Source organism: Salmo salar, chromosome ssa04 (genome assembly GCF_905237065.1).
Source record: "Salmo salar chromosome ssa04, Ssal_v3.1, whole genome shotgun sequence".
Lineage (NCBI taxonomy): Eukaryota > Metazoa > Chordata > Actinopteri > Salmoniformes > Salmonidae > Salmo > Salmo salar.
In genome coordinates this window covers 39,855,426-39,881,053 of record NC_059445.1, presented here as the reverse complement: position 1 = coordinate 39,881,053, position 25,628 = coordinate 39,855,426, and the positions used below count along the sequence as shown (strand labels likewise).

General features: G+C 42.4%; 1 protein-coding gene across 1 annotated transcript in view; it reads left to right on the top strand.

Moving 5' to 3' along the window:
- The window catches only part of LOC106603040 (GDNF family receptor alpha-4), a 45,008-nt gene extending 19,956 nt beyond the window's left edge, over nt 1-25,052 (top strand). Inside the window, exons 2-8 of the mRNA XM_014196168.2 lie at nt 7,891-8,154; nt 8,252-8,344; nt 9,040-9,391; nt 18,372-18,481; nt 18,768-18,902; nt 19,357-19,508; nt 20,725-25,052. Coding sequence (XP_014051643.1) covers nt 7,891-8,154; nt 8,252-8,344; nt 9,040-9,391; nt 18,372-18,481; nt 18,768-18,902; nt 19,357-19,508; nt 20,725-20,919 — 1,301 coding nt within the window. The 3' untranslated portion in view covers nt 20,920-25,052. The remainder of the gene's footprint in view (nt 1-7,890; nt 8,155-8,251; nt 8,345-9,039; nt 9,392-18,371; nt 18,482-18,767; nt 18,903-19,356; nt 19,509-20,724) is intronic.
- The last annotated feature ends 576 nt before the right edge of the window (nt 25,053-25,628 follow it).

The following is a 25,628-nucleotide window of genomic DNA, read 5'->3' as shown; positions in this document are numbered from 1 at the left end:
TGTTTGTTCTTCTCATTATTTTTTAAGTGAAGTGTAATTCCATGTCTTTCCCCCATGGTATGGAGTTGTTTTTGAAACCTTATACTGGGCCGACCTTGTAGCCCTGTGATATGTAAACCCCGGGAGTGAGAAGCTCTGAAGTGGACCCCAGCCCTCCCAACATGTCTGTCATCATCACCACTTTACAGAGTTCACTTGAGGTTGAGCTAATTTATTTCATTTTGTTCCTCTTTGCCCCTATGTTTGTAGCAGAGTTATTATCCAATATTCAACCCTCAATTACCCCAGTAAAACAAGGCTGGTGTGCCCTGGGTGAGCACTGAGCATATTAGATCCTGAAGCTCCTCCAGCGTTTCCGTGTTTACAAAATGCTTACCAAGACCCCTCTAAGAAATTGTTGTAGCCCAGAGACGGTAGATGGTGGAATTCATTGGTTGCGGAACTGCTCCCTCTGGGTGCTTGTCCTCTTATGTTGCTAGGCAATGTAGTGGTTTTGTGTGTTTAACTAACTATTTCGGGGTTTAGAATGGATGAGTAAGTAAATGTGTGTTTACTTTAAATGATGTGGTTCAGTGTGCGGGTCTGTGTGTGTTGATGTGCGGTGTGGCGCTGCTCTAATGACATTAACCTAAGGCGGGTCACTGATGCTAGCAAGCCATCAGCTTTGCCTTACAAATTCTATAAATCGCCCCAGTGAGAAATCAATAGTGCACATTAAGCCTCACATATCACAGGTGTTCATCTCTCCTCCTCACTCTTAAGATTTTATTTTTTTTACCACTTACTTTTCACCCATCACACCCCTTCCCTCCTCCACCCCACCCATTTTGTCGTAAGTGAAACTGCCCAATGTAGCGTGGCGACTCTTCATCATCGTGCCAATAAAGAACGCTCAAGTCATTACCATAATTATAACTTCTCTGCCTGACAAGATTTAACCGAGCTGGTCTGTACCTGACATGGGTTCTAATTATGTGCCTGTGTATTAAGATAGGCCTTCTGAAACAAATGTTGCTGATGGTGTCTATCTTGGGCCTGGTCAGCCTTAGGGAGCGTACATGCTGGAGTGGAGAGTAATGAACAAACCACTGCCCATAATGGAGATTACTGGCAGGCTGTTTAATTGCACAACCTAAGCCTCGGGCCCCGCCTGCTTTTCTGTGATATTACTTTATTATGTGTCAAGAACTCACAATGGTGTGTGTGTGTGTGTGTGTTTGTGTGTGTCACATCTCCTCCTATTACTTGTGCCTCGCCCCCCAACACTTTGCTAGGGACATGACGTGGCGATAGCCGAAAGACAACAATAGCAATGCAAGCTGACGAGTTGAACTCTTTGGGAATTAACGCTCTTCACATTTCAATCAATCCAATAGGACTTTGAAAAGGGCAGCACTCTCATCTGTATGAACATGCTGTCTGGTCTCATATTCCCCAAGGTCTCCGTATTCCCCAAACTATCAAATGAGCTTAGAATGTGATTATTCATTTGAACATGTTTCATTAGGTTGTGATTTCATAAAGATGCACATCTTGCATTTAGTTTAATAGGAATGTATTTAAGTACTTGGCGTCATTAATATTATCAGTTACACTTACATGCTTAGTCTCGTTACCATATACAGTCAGGTTCAAAATTATTGGCACCCTTGATAAAGATGAGCAAAAAAGACTGTATGAAATAAATCATCCAAATACTGAGCTGTATTGTATGCTAAACATAATTATATTATTTTATACAAATAGAATTGCTCCAAAAAATACATTTTGTTCAACAAGTAATAAAAACCATTCTAAAAAGGATAGGGGTCAAAATTATTGGCACCCCTGTTTTCAATATCTTTTAATACCTCACCTTGCGAGGATAATGTTACTGAGCCTTTTTCTTAAATGTTTTATGAGATTGGAGAACACATTTGGAGGGATCTTAGACCATTCCTCCATACAGAATCTTTCCAGATCCTTGATGTCCTTTGTCTGTTTTACGGACTGCCCTCTTCAATTCAAATCACAGGTTTTCAATCAGGTTCAAGTCTGGAGACTGAGAGGGCTATTGCAAAATGTGGATTTTCATGATTTCCACTTGCGGCCAAGTTTCAGCCTCCTGGCAGAGGCAACCAGGTTTTTGGCTAAAATGTCCTGGTACAGGGTAAAGTTAATGATGCCATTGACCTTAACAAGGGTTTGGGTTAGGGTTAGGACCAGTGGAAGCAAAATGCCCATATCACTAAAGATTCACCACCATATTTTACAGTTGATATGGGGTTCTTTTCTACATATGATTCCTATTTTCAACACCAAACCCTCCCCTGGTGTGCATGGCCAAAGAGCTTTATTTTCATAGAGTTCACATGGAGACGTGAATCCAACATATCATTTGTTAACTTGTCTGCAAGTTAATAGGCTATTTATTGTATTAAAAAAGTGGTTTTGAATTGAGTTTGCTTGTCAACGCAACCAAATATCAACATGTGAAGGAGATGTATCTTCTGCTTGGAAGGTTCCATCTGTGCCACTGACTTAATCTGGATTTAATTCCAGTTTGACCACACATTTAATAATTGATATGTTGGATTCACGTCTCAATTTCAGGCAAAAATCGAAGTTAAAGAATGGGACTAAATCAAATCCAACTTGATTATGTATCCATCTGTGCCAAGCAGAGGATCTCAAGGGCTTGAGGGCTTGAAGCCCTAAGCCTATTGAATTGTCTATTTTTAGTTCAATTCTGGGTAGAATTGAAAAAATTGTTGTTGATGACTTTGCAAATGCTACGTAGACCTAATTAATATAATTGATGATATACACCAATGGTTTGTACACTCAGTGGACAGTATGAGGGATAAACTATGGTCACATTTCATTTACTCTGTTAAACCTCCCCTTTAGAAGGACTTCGATAGCAACAGTGAATCTATTTTGGTTTTTGAACTATCATTCTCACTATAGCACATTGGTGATAGTGTCAAATATCATAGCTAAGCTGGGCTTGGTTAAAACCCTGGATGGGAGACCAAAGGGAAGCTGTATATAGATACATTCTCCAGTAGGAGGCTCAGCCCAGTGGAAATAAGGTTGAAAATCTGACATATTTTTACAGGTACAAATTCCACATATTTAATACAAGGTTTGTCAATGTTGAAATTTGGTCACCATGATGACATAATCCTGTGGTTGAAATGCCACCCTAAAATTCGCCATGATATCTCTGGCAGATCTAATACATTCGTTAAGATATGGCAGCCCTTTATAGCGTATCTTTCACGTGATGATGGGCAACACAACATACAACCTGCTACCCACCCTGATCCAGAGTAAGTATTTTGAATGACAAGCATAATCCTTATACTGTAGAGTATGTCAAATATCAATGAAGCAAGGTGCCAATTCCTTAAGAGCAATGTTGTGTTCTGTTTTCTTTCTTTCTGTGTCCTGTTGAGGGGTGGGGGGTATTCTTGATGAACTGTTTGCTGTTATTATCTGTCTGTAAAACAGAAAATTAATAAATAAAATATATATCATTTTCTTTTTTTAAAAAAGGTCACCCTCAAAACAACAGCTGACATTGATATTATTTCAAGTCCAAAGTATTTTCCATGTAGATTCCACGTCACAATACATTGACAGATTACGTTGAAACAACTTTGATGCAATCAGTTTGTGCCCAGTGGGTTGGCCACAAATAGATCTTCCAGCAAGACAATAACCCCAAGCACACATCAAAATCCACAAAGAAATAGTTCATTGACCACAAAATCCAAATTGTTCAATGGGGTTGAAAACCTATGGTTTGAATCAAAGAGGGCAGTCCAAAGGATATCAAGGATCTGGAAATATTCTGTATGGAGGAATGGTCTAAGATCCCTCCCAAAGTGTTTCTCCAATCTCATAAAACACTTTAGAAAAAGGCTTAGTGCCATTATCCTCGCAAGCTGATGTAACGATCGTTGTAAGGAGGAGACCAAGGAGCAGCGTGGTAAGTGCTCATGTTTACTTTTCTTTAACTCAGAACACTAAACAAAATAACAAAAAGGAAAACTAACATTACATTCTGAAGGCTTACACAGAGCTGTACAAAAACAAGATCCCACAACTGAAGGAGGGAAAAAGGGCTGCCTAAGTATGATTCCCAATCAGAGACAACGATAGACAGCTGCCTCTGATTAGGAACCATACCCGGCCAAACACAAAGAAATATATGACATAGAATGCCCACCCCATATCACACCATGACCTAACCAAACAGAGAAAAACGGCTCTCTCAGGTCAGGGCGTGACAGCTGAGGTATTGAAAGGTATTGAAAACAGGGGTGCCAATAATTTTAACCCCTCCGTTTAAGAAAAAATGACTATTACTTGATAAACAAAAATTGTCAATTGTATTAGTATAATATATATATATATCTTTTTTTTAAAATTGAGCATACAATATAGCTCAGTATTTTTATTATTTATTTTATACGGTCTTTTTTGCTGATCTTTATCGAGGGTGCCAACAATTGTGAACTTGACTGTATATGCATCATCACCCTGTATCTTGGTGGGAACTCCAGAGTTTATGTGCTTGCCTTGCTGGCCTCGTCTGCTAGGGTCCCCTGCCTATGGTGACGGAGCGTGTCCATCTGTTTTTGATTTGTTTCCTGCCAGAGTGAGATGTGGAACTCCATGGGGCGCCTGTGATTGTAACCACGCGCCACTGGAGTTTGATTTCAGCTGTGCTGTGCGCTCCTAGCCAGAATGGGCTTAATTGAAGTGTGTAACCATAATCAGTATTCCCCTCTGTATGTGTGCGTTTGTGTTTGTATATATAGGAGCGTGGTTGAATGTGGGCTTATAGTCATACTGTATTATACAGTAGATTTATTTGTTTGCAGGTATGTGTGGGTGTGAGCAAGAGAGAGAGTCTGCACAACAAACATGTTGAATGAGGATATAACTGCAAATCCGGATTCAATTTGTAGTCTGATCCTTAAAACCCTCAGGGAAAAAGCTGCATTTGCCACTTGCCAGGAACTATTTCAATGCTACCACAGATGAACTGAATTGGAAGTCCCCTCTGAAAACAGAAGAAGGACAGCTGTGAATTAAATAACATTGCTAGCCACTGCTTTACTCAACCTCTTCAGTCTGTGCTTCTGCCTGGCCTTTATCCTTGACAACTGATGGGCTGCCAGTTCTTCATAGAATACACTCTGAAGTGAAGTGTTTTGTAGATTGTCTGTCTGTCCACCTCTGATGTTAGGCTCTTGCTTTTCAACAAATAAGCAGTGATGCTCATTGTCAAACAGGTGGGTCCTTCCACCAATTCAGTGACTTTTGCAAAGTGTAACCTGGTAAAAAATATATATATATATACAGTGAGGGAAAAAAGTATTTGATCCCCTGCTGATGTTGTACATTTGCCCACTGACAAAGAAATGATAAGTCTATAATTTTAATGGTAGGTTTATTTGAAAAGTGAGAGACAGAATAACAACAAAAAAATCCAGAAAAACGCATGTCAAAAATGTTATAAATTGATTTGCATTTTAATGAGGGAAATAAGTATTTGACCCCTCTGCAAAACATGACTTAGTACTTGGTGGCAAAACCCTTGTTGGCACTCACGGTGGTCAGACGTTTCTTGTAGTTGGCCACCAGATTTGCACACATCTCAGGAGGGATTTTGTCCCACTCCTCTTTGCAGATCTTCTCCAAGTCATTAAGGTTTCGAGGCTGACGTTTGGCAACTCGATCCTTCAGCTCCCTCCACAGATTTTCTATGGGATTAAGGTCTGGAGACTGGCTAGGCCACTCCAGGACCTTAATGTGCTTCTTCTTGAGCCACTCCTTTGTTGCCTTGGCCGTATGTTTTGGGTCATTGTCATGCTGGAATACCCATCCACGACCCATTTTCAATGCCCTGGCTGAGGGAAGGAGGTTCTCACCCAAGATTTGACGGTACATGGCCCCGTCCATCGTCCCTTTGATGCGGTGAAGTTGTCCTGTCCCCTTAGCAGAAAAACACCCCCAAAGCATAATGTTTCCACCTCCATGTTTGACGGTGGGGATGGTGTTCTTGGGGTCATAGGCGGCATTCCTCCTCCTCCAAACATGGCGAATTGAGTTGATGCCAAAGAGCTCCATTTTGGTCTCATCTGACCACAACACTTTCACCCAGTTGTCCTCTGAATCATTCAGATGTTCATTGGCAAACTTCAGACGGGCATGTGTATGTGCTTTGTTGAGCAGGGGGACCTTGCGGGCGCTGCAGGATTTCAGTCCTTCACGGCGTAGTGTGTTACCAATTGTTTTCTTGGTGACTATGGTCCCAGCTGCCTCGAGATCATTGACAAGATCCTCCCGTGTAGTTCTGGGCTGATTCCTCACCGTTCTCATGATCATTGCAACTCCACGAGGTGAGATCTTGCATGGAGCCCCAGGCCGAGGGAGATTGACAGTTCTTTTGTGTTTCTTCCATTTGCGAATAATCGCACCAACTGTTGTCACCTTCTCACCAAGCTGCTTGGCGATGGTCTTGTAGCCCATTCCAGCCTTGTGTAGGTCTACAATCTTGTCCCTGACATCCTTGGAGAGCTCTTTGGTCTTGGCCATGGTGGAGAGTTTGGAATCTGATTGATTGATTGCTTCTGTGGACTGGTGTCTTTTTTACAGGTAACAAGCTGAGATTAGGAGCACTCCCTTTAAGAGTGTGCTCCTAATCTCATCTCGTTACCTGTATAAAAGACACCTGGGAGCCAGAAATCTTTCTGATTGAGAGGGGGTCAAATACTTATTTCCCTAATTAAAATGCAAATCAATTTATAACATTTTTGACATGCGTTTTTCTGGATTTTTTTTATGTAATTCTGTCTCTCACTGTTGAAATAAACCTACTATTAAAATTATAGACTGATCATTTCTTTGTCAGTGGGCAAACGTACAAAATCAGCAGGGGATCAAGTACTTTTTTCCCTCACTTGTATATATTTCACGTAATTGTAACATTGTCATAAAGAGCACATGTTCAACTCCATAAAAAACATGTTTTCCCATCTCAAGAGGTTAAATAAATGAAATTACTATAGTAAGTGCCTATTAAGTACCAAATAAAGTAACAGGATTTGACTGCAACAGGGTTGGCGACTTTAAATCAGCCATAAATCCCCTTGTGACAGGAGGAATGGGCGCTTGGTGTGTGCAACAGGGAGTGGCAATTGAATGCAAGCTTCACAAAAAAAAAGGAAATTGTTAACAGTTCTAGCCTGTCTATTTGTGGGTAACAGGGTTGACATGTTATGCTCGACCCGCTCAGTTTTCCACCACACAACATCAGAACATTGCCAAAAAGGATAGAACCAGCTCCACCTTCTTTTACACAATGATTTGACTATTTGATGTTCAATGTTTCTTTTGAAAAACAATACTTAAAAAAGGGAATAGTTTAACTATATTAAAATGAGAGTTCAGTTCACATATGAATGAATCACTTAACACATGAAATAAATAATAATCTTCATGAATGACTTCGTCATAAGAAACAAAAATAACTACAGCTTTACAATGATGGTGAAAACTTGGAGAACGTTTGGGGTTAAGTGGGTTAAAATCTTCCATAGTGTATGGAGGGACACTTTAGCAAGTCTTTATTCATCTAAAAATTTTTTATTGAATTATTGAATTCTCCATGTGGTCTATATTAAAGGGCACTTCATTTAATATAACCGGCAATTAAAATTCAATATTGGTGCACAATTTCTACTTTAAAATATCAAAGGGACACAAAAGGCACTCTTTTCGTGGAACGACACAGGTGCTAACCGACAGAACAATTCTCATCTGTAAAAAATAGCTGTTCAGGAACACACGTGACCAATTACAATCATGTTCCCCATCTTCCACCTCTTCCAGGTAGTGTGCTGGCTGGCTCCATAGACTGTCTGGAGGCGGAGCGGGGCTGTGTGCAGGATGAGGGCTGTATGGGGGTGTACAGGGTGCTGGAGTACTGTGCTGCTGAGGAGGCTGTGTCGCCCCTGGGCCCAGACGCCCGACGTGAGTGCCTGGAGGCCCAGAGCGCCCTGCAACACTACCACCCCCTCCAGGCCTGCAAGTGTCAGCGCGGCTCCCGCCGGGAGGAGCTCTGCCTCAGGGTCTACTGGACCGTCAGATTCGCTGGTGGGTTTGACTGTGTTTATGTTTTGTATTTTATGTGTTCGATTGTATTGGTGCGTGTGAGATGGTTTCTGTCCTTACCGCCTCTGTGTTTTCACAGTGTACGATGAGAACGAGGTGTCTCCGTATGAGGATCTGGAGGTGGAGTTTGTGCGGCACATAGAGATGTCACGCATGGCCTCCATCATGGCAGGTAAATACTGCTCACTGCTCCGTCAATACACAGTTCTCTCTTATTGAAACATCTCTGAATAATTTGCTCTGGCTATCTACTCCAATTTCAGAGCACTCTCATCTGAATTTGCCAGAGTGCAGAATAACTGATCAATTTACGAACGCTCAACACCCATGGAATATGGCCGGTGTCAGTAAACGTCGGCAAAAAAGTGTATTTAAATTGTTGCCAGTAGCCGTTACAGCCACCAACGCTCTGGATAACATAAAAACAGCCTGACCAGCTCTGCTAGGGAGAGTAAAATGGTCAGAGTGAGGTGTTCTCTCATTTGTGTCTGGAAGCAGCTAGCAAGGTCGCCAACGTTAGCCAGTTAGCTTGGGTGCTTGAACGCCAATGTGTGGTCAGAACGCTTGGATCAACCCTACTCCGAGCGTCCAGTGTGCACTCTGAACGCTCCGAGAGCGGAATGCTCAGAATTTGCGAACGGACAATCTGACAACGCTCTGAATTTACGTACGCCCAGAGCGCACTCTGAGCACACTCTGGCACCCCAGAGTGAATTTACAAACGCACCCCATGTCAGTCTGGGACGTTTTTGCGTTCCAGGATCATATATTTTATGTTTTTGTCTTCCTTTCTTATTCATTGCCCCTTTTCCCAAAACACAACCACCTTCCTCCATTCTTCTCTGTGTTTTCTCCCTCTCCTCCCAGCTTCCTCTCTGCCTCTGGATGGGCAGAACCAGTGTCTGAAGGCAGCCCAGGACTGTGGTCTGTATGAGAAGTGTGGTTCTCTGAGGTCGGAGTATGTCGTGGCCTGCACCAAGCGGCCACCGGGCTCCGACGGCAGCTGTAACAGACAGAAGTGCCACCGAGCGCTGCGGCGCTTCCTGGAGCGGGTACCAGAGGAGTACAGCTTTGCCCTGCTCTTCTGCCCCTGCTCCGATGCCCTCTGTGGGGAGCGCCGGCGGAAGACCATCGTACCGTCGTGTTCCTACGAGGAGAGAGACGGCAAGCCCAACTGCCTCAGCCTGCAGGGCTACTGTGCCAGGGACAAGCTGTGTAGGTGAGCTGAGCTGGCTGGGGAAACACGGTTACTGGGAGGTGTGACGTCTGACTAAACTTTTCCACTCAACTCTCAGTACTGTATTGAGGCATATTAACAGTTATAATCACAATGCAAAGGTTCATAACTAGCGAAGTATTTGCAGAGGGCTTAACTGATTTAATTATAGCGCATGAGTGTGAAGGGAGGTTTTGTAGAGAGTGTGAGGGTAGACAGAGGTGGAGAGGGGCTGGATGTACATACAGTAAGTCTTTCATGAACTACCACCTGAATCTTCAGCTTCAGATCCGTAAATACAGTACAGTAGTTACAGTACAAAGAGTTCAGAGGTTTGAGTTCCCTACAGAGAAGAGGTTGTTCAATAATTTTTTTAAATTTTTCTCCCCAATTTCATGGTATCCAATTGGTAGTTACAGTCTTGTCTCACCGCTGCAACTCCAGTACGGACTCGAGAGCCGTGCACCCTCCAAAACACAACCCAACCAAGCCGCACTGCTTCTTGACACAATGCCCACTTAACCCGCAAGCCAGCCGCACCAATGTGTCGGAGGAAACACTGTGCACCTGGTGACCGTGTCAGCGTGCACTGTGCCCAGCCCGCCACAGGAGTCGCTAGTGGGCGATAGGACAAGGACATCCCTGACGACCAAACCCTCCCCTAACCCGGACAACGCTAGGCCAATTGTGCGCCGCCCCATGGGTCTCCCGATCGTGGCTGGCTGCGACAGAGCCTGGACTCGAACCCAGAATCTCTAGTGACACAGCTAGCACTGCGTTGCAGTGCCTTAGACCACTGCGCCACTCGGCCCTGTTGTTCAATAATGTTCATAATTAGCTAAATTTCCATCCAATTTGCGACAGATTTTCATGCAAACATTTTAAAATCTGCATAAACTAATTATGAAGATGCGTGATGACGTAATTCACATTAAAATTACTTTTTCTGTTAAAATACCATGTAACGAATGAAAAATACAAGTTAAATTGGGTCTCCGTCTCACTTTCAACTCTACTGATGGTTTTGTCACAAAAACTATTGCATCATATAGAAAATGTTCCCACTCTGGTCTTGGCACATGCGCTCTAGCCAACAGCTGCCGATAGAGGGGGGTAGGCTACCGAAATTCTGAGATTATTATGGAGAAGAGCGATATTATTTGTATTTGTCAAATGACAGCCAAGCATCGAACATTATCTTACCAGAATAAGACCCTCAATAAGATCCTACCATATCCAACAAACAAATTGTTCATGTTTCCATCAGCCCGGTCATTACTTTTTTCCCGTGCGTCAGGTAATTTATTCACATAAATGGCTGGATGGAACCATGGTTACTTATAACATTGAAGACGTTCATAATAATAAAGACTAATGATATGTCGATACGTCTCCGTGTCGGGCTCTGTCCCAGGCTGCAGTGTTTTTATTCCACCGGCTGCTCAGAGGTGTTTTGTATGGATGAGTATGCTTGGGGAGCACCCTTAGAGGCGTTAGTCTGAGCTATATGTGAATTATGAATGCACCAGTGGGTTTGACTAGCGGAGTCTATTTCCCAGTGTTCCTATAAAGTCAATATTCATGCAACAGGTAACATCCAAAGCTAATATTTGATATGTTTATAACAGTGTTAATTTTGTCAACAGAAATAGTGATTAAAATATTTGCCAAACACACACATTGTTCAGTTGCAATTGACGAGACTATAACTGACTAAATAGACTTTAAAAAAAATATAACTAAACAGAATGAGACGAGATGAAATGATCTCTGACTAAAATCTCACTACTAAGTGGACTGGACAAGAGTTTTTGGAGAGATTGACAGCTTTTCAGTGATGAGCGCAATTAATATTAGCAGCACAGATGCGCAGGGCAGGTGTGTTCAGCAGTGGGAAGGATACACCACACCGGCCACACACAGCCTACATCAGCATCATGAGCTGCAGGGGAGCAAGCTTCCGATTATACACATCGCGCAGGCGACTCTCTTTCTTCCTCATAGCTAGCCAGTCACCACCAGCCTTCTTAGTTAGCTACTCTAAGCCTGGTTAAGAAACACAAGCTGCTTTACGAAATTATAATTTTTTGTTTTATGGTAAACAGCAGTCTAGCTATGTTTTTCTCTCCTGTAAGTATAGAAAAGTAGGTTGTCTTTGGATTTGTAGTCTCGCTCAACCCGCCCACTTTCCCAACTGCATTCCATAGCCAGGTTCTGTAGACAACGTATCCAAGTCTCCCTCTCTTTTTTTCTGAGAAAACAGCTTGATTCTAGCCCTTACCGTTCAAAAGATGTGACCCATGATACCGAAGCTTCGTGTTTTACTTTCTATCATGCTTTGGCGGGACACGTTTTACCTCCATAAAGTATATCGCTGGCCGTTCTAAAACTAGGCAACTTGCGGACTGGACCGTTAACCATTTGTTTAGGCTACACCTTGTTCAGTCATGTTACTGTACCTCATTAGCTAGTTATAGCTAACAACCTGGGGGCGTGTTCAGCAGGACCAGGGTTGGGTAGGTTACTTTCTAAATGTAATCTATTACAGTTACAACAAGTCCAACATTTGAATCAGTAAAGTAACTTTTGGATTACCCAAACTCAGTAACGTATCAAGCCTTCAGAAAGTATTCATACCCCTTGACTTATTCCACATTTTGTTGTCTTACAGCCAGAAGTGGGACGAGGGTAGAATCACTGAGGAAGCCAAGCCAGTAAAAAAGCCATATTACAACCTATGTTGTGATAATTACGTTGTTTGCTCTATAACCCATTCGTTCATACACCACCGTGATATACAATAAGGCAGTGACAACAAAAAGACAACTGTCACACAGTGGCGGAATAAATTCAACTACACATCTGTTTGTTTCATCACAAAACCAGAGAGCAACATCTGTCCGGTGAAGTTCACAAAGCAGATATTGCATGAAACAAACAGTTATATCACCTGCAGCATGGTCAAGCAAGTTAATGTTTTTGACAGTTTACTAAACAACTACTGATTTAGAACCATGGAGTTCCAACAAGTCAGCACAAAGACTATAGGAGCACTGCCTCTGGTATTCCAGCACCATTTCAACTTAAACATTTAAACATCATCAAATCAACAAGGCTGTATACTGAGACGGGCTAAAGAAGGATTTTGAAGCCTTGAGAAAATTGAGACATGGATTGTGTATGTGTGCCATTCAGAGGGTGAATGAGCGAGACAAAATATTTAAGTGCCTTTGAACAGGGTATGGTAGTAGGTGCCAGGTGTACCGGTTTGTGTCAAGAACTGTAACGCTGCTGGATTTTTCACCCTCAACAGTTTCCCGTGTGTATCAAGAATGAGCCACCATCCAAAGGACATCCAGCCAACTAAAAACAATTTAGTCCAATCAATGTTGCTAAATATCATGTGGCAGTGCATGGTACTGGTGTGTGTGTGTGTGTGTGTGTGTGTGTGTGTGTGTGTGTGTGTGTGTGTGTGTGTGTGTGTGTGTGTGTGTGTGTGTGTGTGTGTGTGTGTGTGTGTGTGTGTGTGTGCGCGTGCGCGCGAGTGGACATGTTTAGCTATTCATGGGCCCCCAAGAATAGTAAACAAACAAAAATGTGACCAACTGGGGACATTTTGTTTGTCCCCACAAGGTGAAATGCTATTTCTAGGGGGTTTAGGGTTAAGGTTAGAATTACTGTTAGGGTTACAATTATGTTAAGGGTTAGGGTTAGGAGCTAGGGTTAGATTTAGGGTTAGGTTTATGGTTAAGGTTATGTTTTTGGGTTAGGGTAAGGTTTAGGGTTAGGGAAAAAAGAGTTTTGAAAGGGACTGAATTGTGTGTCCCCACAAGGTTAGCTGTACAAGGCTGTGTGTTTGCGTGCGTAAGTTAAATCTATTTTTTTGACTCAACCTACTTGTAGACTAGTTGAACACCAATGCCATCCTCCTCTCATTCATGTTGGAAAAACAGTGAATGTTTTGGAGAGTAATACTCAGTAATGTGTTGTATTGGATTTGCCCCAAACATAACACTTTGTATTCAGGACAGAAATATAATTTCTTTGGCACATTTTTTTTTTTTTTTTACTGTAGTGTCTTGTTGCAAACAGGATGCATGTTTTGTAATATTTGTATTCTGAACAGGCATCCTTCTTTTCACTCTGTAATTTAGGTTAGTATTGTGGAATAACTACAATGTTATTGATCCTTCATCAGTTTTCTCCTATCACAGCCATTAAGCTCTGTAACTGTTTTAAAGTCAACATTGTCCTCAGGGTGAAATCCCTGAGTGGTTTTCTTCCTCTCCGAGATGAGGCAGTCATTCAGACCCATGGGGCGGCGCACAATTGGCCCATCGTCGTCCGGGTTAGGGGAGGGTTTGGCCGTCAGGGCTGTCCTTGTCCCATCTCGCACTAGAGACTCCTGTGGCGGGCCCGGCGCAGTGCACGCTGACACGGTCACCAGTTGCACGGTGTTTCCTCTGACACATTGGTGCGGCTGGTTTCCGGGTTAAGTGGGCATTGGGTCAAGAAGCAGTGCGGTTTGGTTGGGTTGTGTTTCGGAGGATGCACGGCTCTCGACCGTCGCCTCTCCCGAGTCCGTACTGGAGTTGAAGCGATGAGACAAGACTGTAACTACCAATTGGATACCACGAAATTGGGGAGAAAAAGGGGTAAAAAAAAGACAAAATAAACTATTATTGCACACAAAACAAATCTGACAATTTTATGGGCTTTCCTCTGACACTGCCTATTATATAGGTCCTGGATGGCAGGAAGCTTGGCCCCACTGATGTACTAGGCCGTATTCACTACCCTCTGTAGCGCTTTACGGTCAGATGCCGAGCAGTTGTCATACCACAGGCGGTGATGCAACCGGTCAGGATGCCCTCGATGGTGCAGCTGTATAACTTTTTGAGGATATGGGGACCCATGCCAAATATTTTCAGTCTTTGCACAGAGTGAGTCCATGCAATTTCTTATTTGACAAATGTTTACTCCTGAACTTATTTATGCTTGCCATAACAAAGGGTTTGAATACTTATTGACTCAAGACATTTCAGCTTTTCATTTTTAATTACTTTGTAAAAATGTATAAAAACATAATTCCACATTGACATTATGAGGAATTGTGTGTAGGCCAGTGACCAAAAAAAAATCGAAATTTAATCAATTGTAAATTCAGACTGTAACACAACATTTTTTGTCAAAAGTCAAGGGGTGTGAATACTTTCTAAAGGCACTGTAATCTGATTACTTTCAGTTACTTTTATATTACTTTCCCCTAAAGAGGCGCAGGTTAGCGTGTTTCGTCATGAATCTTGTTCTGGAGTCAGCTTTGCAGAGTGGTCACTAGCTGGCACAGCCACAAAGTCATACAATCTGATGATTTTAAACCAAACCCTAACCTTAACCACACTGCTAATCCTAATGCTTAACCTTAAATTAAAGCACATTTTTGTTTTCCTTAATTTGTACAATATAGTCAATTTTGACTTTGCAGCTGGCCCATCTAGTAGAATTAGTTCTGCCTCGAGGACAAGACTCATCCCAATAAACGTTAACCTGCTCAAGAGGCATTAAATGAAGAAGAACAAATATTACAAATTGAACGACATCTATTGCAGGATAAGTCAATGTTAGAGTTTACATAGCTGGCCATAAATGGATGTTGCATTTTACTTGGATATGTAGGCTTTTACTACAGATAATAATATTATTAGGCTATATCTTTACATAAAACAAAAAAACAGTAATTCCAATTAATTGAATATCCCTTGATCTTCAAGAATATGACTTGGAAATATGGCAAAATATATATCTATATAGCCAAACGGTTTTGCCTGAGTATAACCCAAAAACGAAGGACTTATTAGCCTACTCTGTTGTTTATGATTTTGGAGTCATTGAGGACTGATTGGGCTCATTGCTTCGAGTTGAAAAATAAATGCACAACACCACGGGGGAGTTTAGAAGGGAGGAACTCCCTTAAACTTTTATTCCATAGGCTGGGATCCGCACTGCAGCTGTTCCAAGAGCGCATTTTTCACTGGCTGTCCGCTAGTCAAGAAAACAATGATTGATAAGCAGCTTAAACTTCTTCAATTCAACCATTATTGGGTTAAAATACACATATACATTTGTGAACAGCCATACACAACAACCACAATCCTTAAGGCACAAATAGCTAAATGAGAGAGCAGCAGTGTGATTCTCATTAATGTGCTATGTAAATATCAATAATAATTTTTATCCATATTGCCCGTAGGCTACACCACTGCTGTCGTATACCTCCAAGTGTTTATTCAAGTTGGATAATCTTAAGATAGCGATAGCAGTCGCACCATTGGAAGACATAGTTTGGATTGTGGCCTACTAGAGGTCGACCGATTAATCGGCATGGCTGATTAATTATGGCTGATTTCAAGTTTTCATAACAATCGGTAATCGGCATTATTAACTAGGGAAATTGTGTCACTTCTCTTGCGTTCTGTGCAAGCAGAGTCAGGGTATATGCAGCAGTTTGGGCCGCCTGGCTCGTTGCGAACTTTGTGAAGAACATTTCTTCCTAACAAAGACCATAATAATTATGACATAACTTTGAAGGTTGTGCAATGTAACAGCAATATTTAGACTTATGGATGCCACCCGTTCGATAAAATACGGAACGGTTCCGTATTTCACTGAAATAATAAATGTTTTGTTTTCGATATGATAGTTTCCAGATTTGACCATATTAATGACCTAAGGCTCGTATTTCTGTGTGTTTAATATATTATAATTAAGCCTATGATTTGATATGATAGAGCAGTCTGACTGAGCGGTGGTAGGCAGCATCAGGCTCGTAAGCATTCATTCAAACAGCACTTTCCTGCATTTGCCAGCAGCTCTTCTCAATGCTTGAAGCACAGCGCTGTTTATGACTTCAAGCCTATCAACTCTCGAGATTAGGCTGGCAATACTATAGTGCCTATAAGAACATCCAATAGTCAAAGGTATATGAAATACAAATGTTATAGAGAGAAATAGTTCTATAATTCCTATAATAACTACAACCTAAAACTTCTTAACTGGGAATATTGAAGACTCATGTTCAGCTTTCATATGTTCTCATGTTCTGAGCAAGGAACTTAAACGTAAGCTTTTTTACATGGCACATATTGCACTTTTACTTTCTTCTCCAACACTGTGTTTTTGCATTATTTAAACCAAATTGAACATGTTTCATTATTTATTTGAGACTAAATATGTTTTTATTTATGTATTATATTAAGTTAAAATAAAAGTGTTCATTCAGTATTGTTGTAATTGTCATTAAAAATCATTGTCATCAAAAATCGTCCGACTAATCGGTAGCAGCTTTTTTGGGCCTCTAATAATCGGTATTGGTATCGGCGTTGAAAAATGATAATCGGTCAACCTCTATAGCCTACAATAAATGGCTATTCCTGCTCTTTTCCTGCAATCGATCAAACACATATGGTATTATAGTTGTTTCTGACTGCTGGTCAGACTCGCTCAGGTGGAACAAACTTAAACTTGTGCCTTTTTTCAATGCTGATTTGAATGTCATTGAGAAAGCAGAAAGGGGTCCAAAAAAATTCTAGAAGGAATCATCTAGTTTTTCAACGTTTTGGAACTTTCAGATAGAAATGTGATATGTAGATCAAACATGTCTCTCTGACATGTTGAATAAGGAATAACGTTGGCTTTATTCATGGAATTTCCATATGCAACGTTCGAGAATGTTTTGCAACTGAACTTGGCCCTGGTAACATTACCAGTAGCCTCAATGCAAATATTTGGTGGCACAAAAAGAATGGAAAAGGGATCGCAAATCATTTATTGGCTAAATTCCTCTTGCTACTACACTATATCACACTGGGGGAAGTAACTTTATTTTAAGTTTAATGTTGACCCAGTGACTCAGACTTGAGCACTTGGATCACGACTTGAGCACTGGCTCTCTGACTTCAGCCATAGGGACTCGTGACTCGAGCACAGGGGACTTGGGACTCGATTTGGACTCGAGGTTTAGTGACTCAACTACATCATTGGGCGAAACAGTCATTAACTCCAGTTCAAAGTCATTAGCCCCCGTTCTACTTTTGGACATCAGTGTGGCTGCGGCGTCTGTGGAATGCTGATAACAATGGCAAGGACACAACCAAGTGATGGAGGTGCAACCCATTCCACATTGCCAATACTTTGCATCCCCATCTGGTGATTGCGCTACTCTCTCTCTCTTTCTCTCTCTTTCTCTCTCTTTCTCTCTTTTTCTCTCTTTCTCTCTCTTTCTCTCTCTCTCTGCACTCCTGTGTGTCTGTTTTGTATGTAATATCTATGTAGGCTGAATTAGGAATTTACATGGCAAGATAATTCTTATATATATTTATTCTGTTGGGAAGAGAATAGGATGTTATGCAGAAAAATACTGTATGTTGGTGCATATGGATGTCAGTGATTTATGTTTACTGTAGGTTACTGAGGGAATACACATGTGATGTGACTAAAATGTGACTAAAATGAAAGGACATTTAGTTTACTAAAATGGCCCACCGTTTTCATCATTTTGACAATAACTAGACCAAATCATTATTCAAATGACACAAATGTGACTAAGACTAAATTATACTTTAGTCAAAAGGACTAAGACTAGACTAAATCTAAAAAACGGTGCCAAAATGAACACTGGTTCATAATAATGGCGCAGCACCTCTCATCATGCTTCGGATAATGTTTTTAAAATGTCTATAAAATAAACATAGCGTGTGCTAACAGTAAGATTCCTAGGTGGAGGGTTATCTTTCTGTAGGCTTTCATGTGCTGTGGATTCTGCCTTTCGCTAGGTACTAAATCCCCCAAAACATCATTCTAAAGGTGCCCTCAGAAAATTACATCGCCAAGTTGCCAACCGAGTATTGGCACCTGTTTACAATTATGTTTGTCTCCCTTTGTGCGGGTTTGTGTGAATGTGTGTGTTGGTGTGTGTGTCTGTCAGATCTCGGCTGGCTGATTTCCAGCACAACTGCCAGCCCTCGTCCCATTCTCCCTCTGGCTGCATGAGAGAGAGTGGAGCCGTCTGCCTTAAGGCCTACGCGGGACTCATAGGTGAGCTGGAGAGGGAACAGGATCGAGGGGGTGGAAGAAATGAGATAGAGGGAAGGGATGGAAGAGGGATTAACAACACAAGCAAGGAACAATGGTAGAGAAGGAATTCTGTGTTGACTCCAATGGCCTTATAATCAGATCATTGTTGTTAGCTCTTGCTAACCCCAGGGTACAGGTAGGCACTCATTTCATAGCCAATTGCCTTGTTTGGCTTTGGAGCAAACGTTCCAAAGTTCGTATAGAAGTCAGGCCTGCTGACACATCTCTAATCAACAACCTCCTCCAGGCACCATCATGACCCCCAACTACGTGAACAATATCAGTATGGACGTGTCCCAGTGGTGCAGCTGTGAGGGCAGTGGGAACCAGTGGCAGGACTGTCTGCGCATCCTGCACATGTTTGACAGCAACGTCTGTCTGCGTGAGTAACACTCCCTCAACCGCCGACAATGACATCCCCTAGAGGCTGCTCCAGCAATATCCCTGGTCCTGGGAGCCCACTTGAAATCAGCAGATCACACAAATAGATTAGCAGGCGCTCTGTAGCCCGGTAGACCTAGAGAGCTGCCTACTTGTTCTGTATGGTACTGTATACTGTAGCCCAGCACTTAATTACAATATTGATGGACAGCAGTGTTAATTGAAACTGTTTCATTCGTGTCTGATTCCCATATTGCAACTGAGGTGAATAACTGAATGACTGCCATGCCTTAAGGGTGCAATGCCCAGTTGATTAACGCATTCATGGCTGCTATGAATAATGGAATGTTCTGAGGACATTGGCCTCATCGGCAGTGGGTATAATGGGGATGATCATAATGCTGATGATAATGTGGATGGTGGTGGTAATGATGATGTCTGTTGTTGCGTCTCAGGTAATGCTATCAGTTATTTGAGTGGCTCTTCCCCTCGCCCTGTGGAAAGCACGACTCTGCCACCTCGTCGCCACGCGTCTGCCACCCCCTCCCCTCGCATCTTCCAGGACAAGATCAATGTCAACGTCAACGTTTTATCAGAACACAACAGTGTGAGTATAAGTACTCTTCGTTGCCTCACCAAACCCAGACTGCTTAAATACTGTACAGTAACTTAAAAACAATGGTGGACAAAAAGCTTGTTCCTTGGGTTTTTCTAGAGTAGGTTCTCACTAGGATGCTCTGTGAATTGCATGATGACCTACAGTGTGACATGAGTGCCAACAGAGCTGCCTGAGTGTCAAAGTTCACTCACAGAACTGACCTGATATATACTCCCAACACATCTGTCTCAACACAAGGCTCACGGTCACAGTCAACACATTACTGTGGCATTGAACACGACCCAGCACCTCTCGTTTTACCTTTACTTCCCTTTATTTCTCCCTATCTTTCTGTCCCTTTCCCTATCTCTCTCTCTCTCACTGTGCGTGAGGATTAGCCGGAGGTGTTTGCAGGAGGGAGCATCAATCCTCTTGTGTTGATATTAATTTATTCACACCCATCTGTCTCCTCTCCCCCCTTTCTCTTGTCATCCTAATCCCTCTCACTCACTTTCTCCTCTCCTCCGCTACAATCCTTTACACCGTTCCAATCCCTCCCTCTCTTCTTTCCCCCTAACCTCTAAACCTCCCTCCTTCTGAGTGCAGGTTTTAGATGTTCCTCTGTAATACACTTATTTTCTTCCACTTTCTTCCTCTCACTCTGGTGATCTTATTCCGTGACCAAGACTCTCACCTTTCTTTCTAATAATATAGATGCTGACACCTTTCGAATCGGGATTCAACACCTACATTGAAAAGCAACTTTTAACGCTGAGTTGCTTTTTTCTCTGTCAGGAGGCTCATGATAGCCTACCTATTCCACACAAATAATGGATCGTTTTAACGAGCCTGTTTACTGCCAAGATGTTTCATATTTACAAGCAGATACACTATGGACTGACTGTATGTGATGGTTGATTATCTGCAAATTCCATTCGCTCTATTCAGGGGTGCAACTTTCACAGGGGACGGGCGGGACATGTCCCCCCCACATTCTGAAATTGCAATTTTGTCCACCACCAGTTTTATCATTGGAATGTGATACAAAACGAGGCAACGGTGTGCTTTAGGACCATGCGGACGCCTACCAAGCAGTCGGGTAGGCTGTTTGGAGTGTTTATCCGACTGGATAAAAAAAAAAATGTGTGACCCCCACTTCTAAAACCAAAGGTGCACCCCTGGCTCTGTTTGAATTCTGAATTATCACATTCCCTCTCTCTCTCAGGTGGAAGACACTGAAGAGGAAGAAGAGGAGGAAAGTCAGGAATTCAACGTTATCCCTCAATATTCTGAGAAGGAGAAGTCTAGTGTGGGCTCCGGGGCCCGAGGGGGCCATAGAGGAGTGGCAGGCCAAACAGTACCCATGCTGCCTCTGCTGCTGCTGCCCGCTGCCCTGCTGGGCTGGGGGTGTCAGGGTTAACGAACCCCCCTACTACCTCCCTTACGCTCAGCTACAGTATCACATTCACTGGGTCACCTCCACCATGGCAATGAGATAGAATAGACAGATGGGGAAACTTAAGGCTGAGGGAAGAATGACCACAAGGAGGAAATGGACATTTCTTCTGTTTACATTACTTTCTTTATTTCTGTTTTCCTTTCTTACTTTCCAACAACTGGTCCTTTTCTGTAATCTCTATCTTTCCTCTCCTGCTCTGTCTACTTGCGGTCTGTTTTAGTAGTCATAGCTGCCCATCTCTTTGCTCCTCTCGCACGTAAGTAGACATAGTTGAACAACCTGGGCCGATAAATAAGTCAATGGCTGAATTAATAAGGTCTCTCTGGATGAATCGATATGGCTGTCTGTCCGGTGCCTGTCTCAAGATTGGCTATCCAGCGCCACTCTCCCTCTTCATGAGGAGCTCATCGCCCAAGGCCAGTAACAGCACCTATCTCAAAGAAAACATAACGAGTGATTGGTGGAACTATGACAGTTCATTCCTTTGATTTTTGTGCCATGCCTCACCTTTTCTTTCTCCTTCGTTAACTTCCTTTCTTTCATCATCCCTTGGATAGGAGGGTTGTTGGGCTAGCCACTCTGTGCTTAAACCATAGAGACCTCTGTTGCACTTCCTTCCAGTCTCTATGTTGCTCTCCTTGTTTGCACCCTCTTCACCACCTCAGACTAGATGCCACAGACCTCTCCGGTTTGTACACCACTTATTCTCAGCCTTGTGGAGGAGATCTGAGAAACCCACCACAGGCACAATAATTATACCAAATTCGAATAATGACAATGGCAGAGGAAAACAACATAAGCAATAAAACATGAAATCAGATGGCTCAGCGGGCAGGTGCTGGGGCCGTCTGGATTTGAGCTCAGGGGAGAGAGGAACCAATTTACTGCTGTCTGTAGTTCACAAGTGCTTTCTATCCCTAGGTGTTGTTATAGTTTTGGAGAGACAATATCACACTTAGCTATACCTTTCCTGCCTGTGTTTGAGTAGGAGGAGATAGGGAGAGAGGGGGTACTATAGAGCCTCTGGCAGCTCTGATCATTGAGCATCACATTGAGCCTCTTTCTTGCTGCCTGATAAGTCTTTTGCTGATGTTAAGGTTTTTCTCTTCTTCTTGCATCGCTCATTTTCTTGTGAACTTGCAAAATTAACTCCCACCTGAGGGGAGGTAGGTAAAGGGCTGTTGGTGATCGTTAAAGGGGGAAACTACTCTACTGTGGAATTGTGTACGTGACTTGTATTCATCGACTTCTTTCCGTTCTAGAGGGAGATGTTAGATCTGACTCATGCGCTCACAGATAATACATGATGCTAAAAAGAGATAAATATTTACAGGGCGTATTTGTGCTGCGGCTCTTTACATCATCTGCCACCAGTGAGGGGAGTCGCTGGGACTTGATCCTGAGTATTAATTAAGCAGGCAAGATGGCATTAGTACAGCCTAACACCATCTCCAATCTGGACAATGACGCTCGTGATGGCTGCTGTTCTTTTTTAATAGGCACTGTCATTTCTCACTGCCTGGCAATGGATCCTTATGCTAGTGATCATCAAAGTGAGTGACCGCACAAGAGATGATGTGAGAGCGACAAGCCTTGGTTTACCCACTGAAACAGCCGAAATAAATATGAGCATAAGCCGTACAAGCGAACAGCAAGAGGGAACGAGCGTGCCAACTCTAAATGTATCACGTTGGTTTTGTTTGTACAGCTGTATTCACACATTTCCCCCATGGCCAAATGGTTTTAATAATATCCAATGACGTTAGTGCTGATGTTAGCGCTGACCGCATGAGGGCGCGTCTTGAGGTCGGTTCGGTTTCGAATCGATTATTTTTTTAAATAATCACGGTTTTCGATTTCGGTTTCAAAAATGTTTTTTTTACACATTAAATGCACTATGCATTATGTGGGTTGAATTCAGTAACACAGAATAAAAAGTCAAACAAACGTCCCATGGTGGTAGTGACTGTCCATTACTGCTCATCACTTATTAACCATCATTTATTCACATCACTTTGCTTTAATACAATATTTTGTTTTATTTGATGGTTTTATTATTTAATTCCAAGTCATCATCTCATTTCTATAGAGCTGCCGCCTATGCTGTCTGACAAAATCACTCTTTTAGTAGTTCTTCAAAGTAAATAAGGCATACTTTTATGACTGCTGAATACCAACTATCAATCACTTAAATCATGTATTTTCATGTAGAGATACCTCACAAAGTAACTGCTTTCTATCCATCTCGTACGTTCTTTCCGTCTCCATTATCGAGGTCTCCGTGTGGAATATGGTCATTGTAGTTAATTACCACATTTTCTGCACTAAACTATGTAGAATATTAGCCTGTTGGAAACTACAACTCCCTACTACATCACACAGTTTGGGCTTGATCTGATTTATCTCTACAGAAACTTAGCAACGAGCTCACAGCAGAAACAAAATGAACTAAATGAAATTCAAATCATTTTGGTTAATCACTCAGAACTCAAATTTGTCTTGTGTTCTATTACCATACCCAATGCAGAGTTGATATAATGTTTTTATACTCAAATAAATCCACAGATAAAGGGAGAGGTAGAGAGGGAGCGAATGAAAAAGTGAGACAGTGGGGGATTTGGGAAAGATGGGGAGAGTGACAGACGTAGATGCAGAGAGACAGAGAGAGACAGAGAGAGACAGAGAGAGAGAGAGAGAGAGAGAGAGAGCGAGAGAGAGAGAAAGCAAGGGCTCTTAAAGCTTTCAGTAGCATTGCTGTTGTAGTCAGGCCCTCTCAGATTTATTTTCATGCCTGTGGCTATGAGGCGAGTGTCTGTTCCACTCTATTACTCCTTTGCTTTAATGTCCTGAACTGTGTGCCTCCACCTCAGTTTGGCCTCACACAGACAATGCTACTCTCCCGTACATGCATTCCCTTCACTCTCTGCCACCATGTGTATTTTACAATCATCTGCTGCCCCTCACAGACAACATGCCTCTACATCCACTACCCATTCCTCTTTTCCTTTCATGTTGAAACAACAAACACTGTACCATCAAATACCTGTACAAAGCTTTATTTTATGGTAGGCTTATGTATGCTTTAAACAGAAAATGTGTATATATTTTTGTGTTTTCTTTTCTCTTGTTGTAATTATCATTGAGAGTGAGCTGTGGCATATAGGGCTGGATCTGCCCTGTTACAGAACATGTTGGATCTTATGTATGCCTCTTGTAAGTGTATATGTACAGATTATGGTCAAGCATCTGTCAGTCTCTCTGTCTGTTTGTAACAGTGAAACACTGTTGTTCTGCGGTGTCCTGCTTGTGTTGACCTTGATATCCATGTTGATGGTCATTTTTAGTATGGTATATGATGATCATCATGTTCCACATTTGAATCAAACTGCTCATTTACACAGCCGATGCCACCAAGCCCCGCTCAGTTGTGTAAAATAGGATTAGCTGTCTGAATCACACCACTTCTGAGAGTTGTTGAATGAACACTCTGTGGATATAGTGTAAGGCCACTTCTTGAAAGTGATCCTCAGTTGGCAAGCTGGTTAATACGTTCAACTTGAGCCGTTGCCGGCCTCTCTGCCAGCCCTCTAAAACAGTTTTGGGCTCTGTCCATTAGTATCAAAATGGTCGCCATTTAGAAAATGGACCCTTGTTATTTATGGATGAGGCCAGTGAGAAGACTTAGAAACTATCCAAGTAACATAGTAAGCGCATTGCACTGAACGTGCCCATGTAGACTTCAGTTGGAGAAAGGAATGAAGGACACTACAGTGGGCTGAGTTTAACATGAAACAGCCACTGGATTAGGGGCAATATCGATCCTTATTTTGATAATGAGGTGTCTAGAACTTCAGAGTTAAGCAATGCCAAAATGTCCCAGCCATCGCCGCTGCTTTAAGCCACACAGTGCCCTCCTCATCCCTACCTGTGTCACACCATCCACCTTCATGGCCATGAGTTCCGCCGTGCCCTATTCATGCCTGATGGTGTGAGTTTACAATCAGGTGTGAGCACTGTGTGGTTCTCCATCAAATGTGAGAATTTACAATGCTGTGTGAAAAAGACTACATACAATAATAAAAATTCAAAAATGATTGTTTTCGGTGTGGAACTTTTTGCATGTCTGGATGGGGATCTGGATGATTTGACTTTACACCAACGTGCCGACCCCTTTCTCTGGCGCGTAGATCGACACTGTTCCGCAGTTTTATCTGAGCATATTAAAGGTTAGAGGAATAGATGGTTTCGATGACTGTGTGATGCAGTGTTATTGCAGGTGCATAAAGTAGACTAATCAGGAAGGACAAAAGATGGGGACCCTTCTGACTTGCCAACCCCCAAAATCTGAGTTGACATGATGTTTGGAAAAGCTTTGAGGACAAATCTCAAGGACGTCCGGCCAGATTCATGCATTAGCCTAAATAATGTCCACTCATTCAAAAAATGAAGACACCGTATTAAGGCCTATAGGTAACCTAGCACTAGTCTCGTGTGGCCAATGCCATCTTTCCAAATCTTGTTTCGTTCACTTGACCATTCCGGACACGAAGAGGCGAAGCGAGAGGGTCCACTCCTGTCAAAATCTGTCCATGCGGGAATACAGCGATATGCAGACCGATAAGCAAACCGCCTGCCTTCCCGCCTTTGGGACAATGGCTCCCATTGTTTGG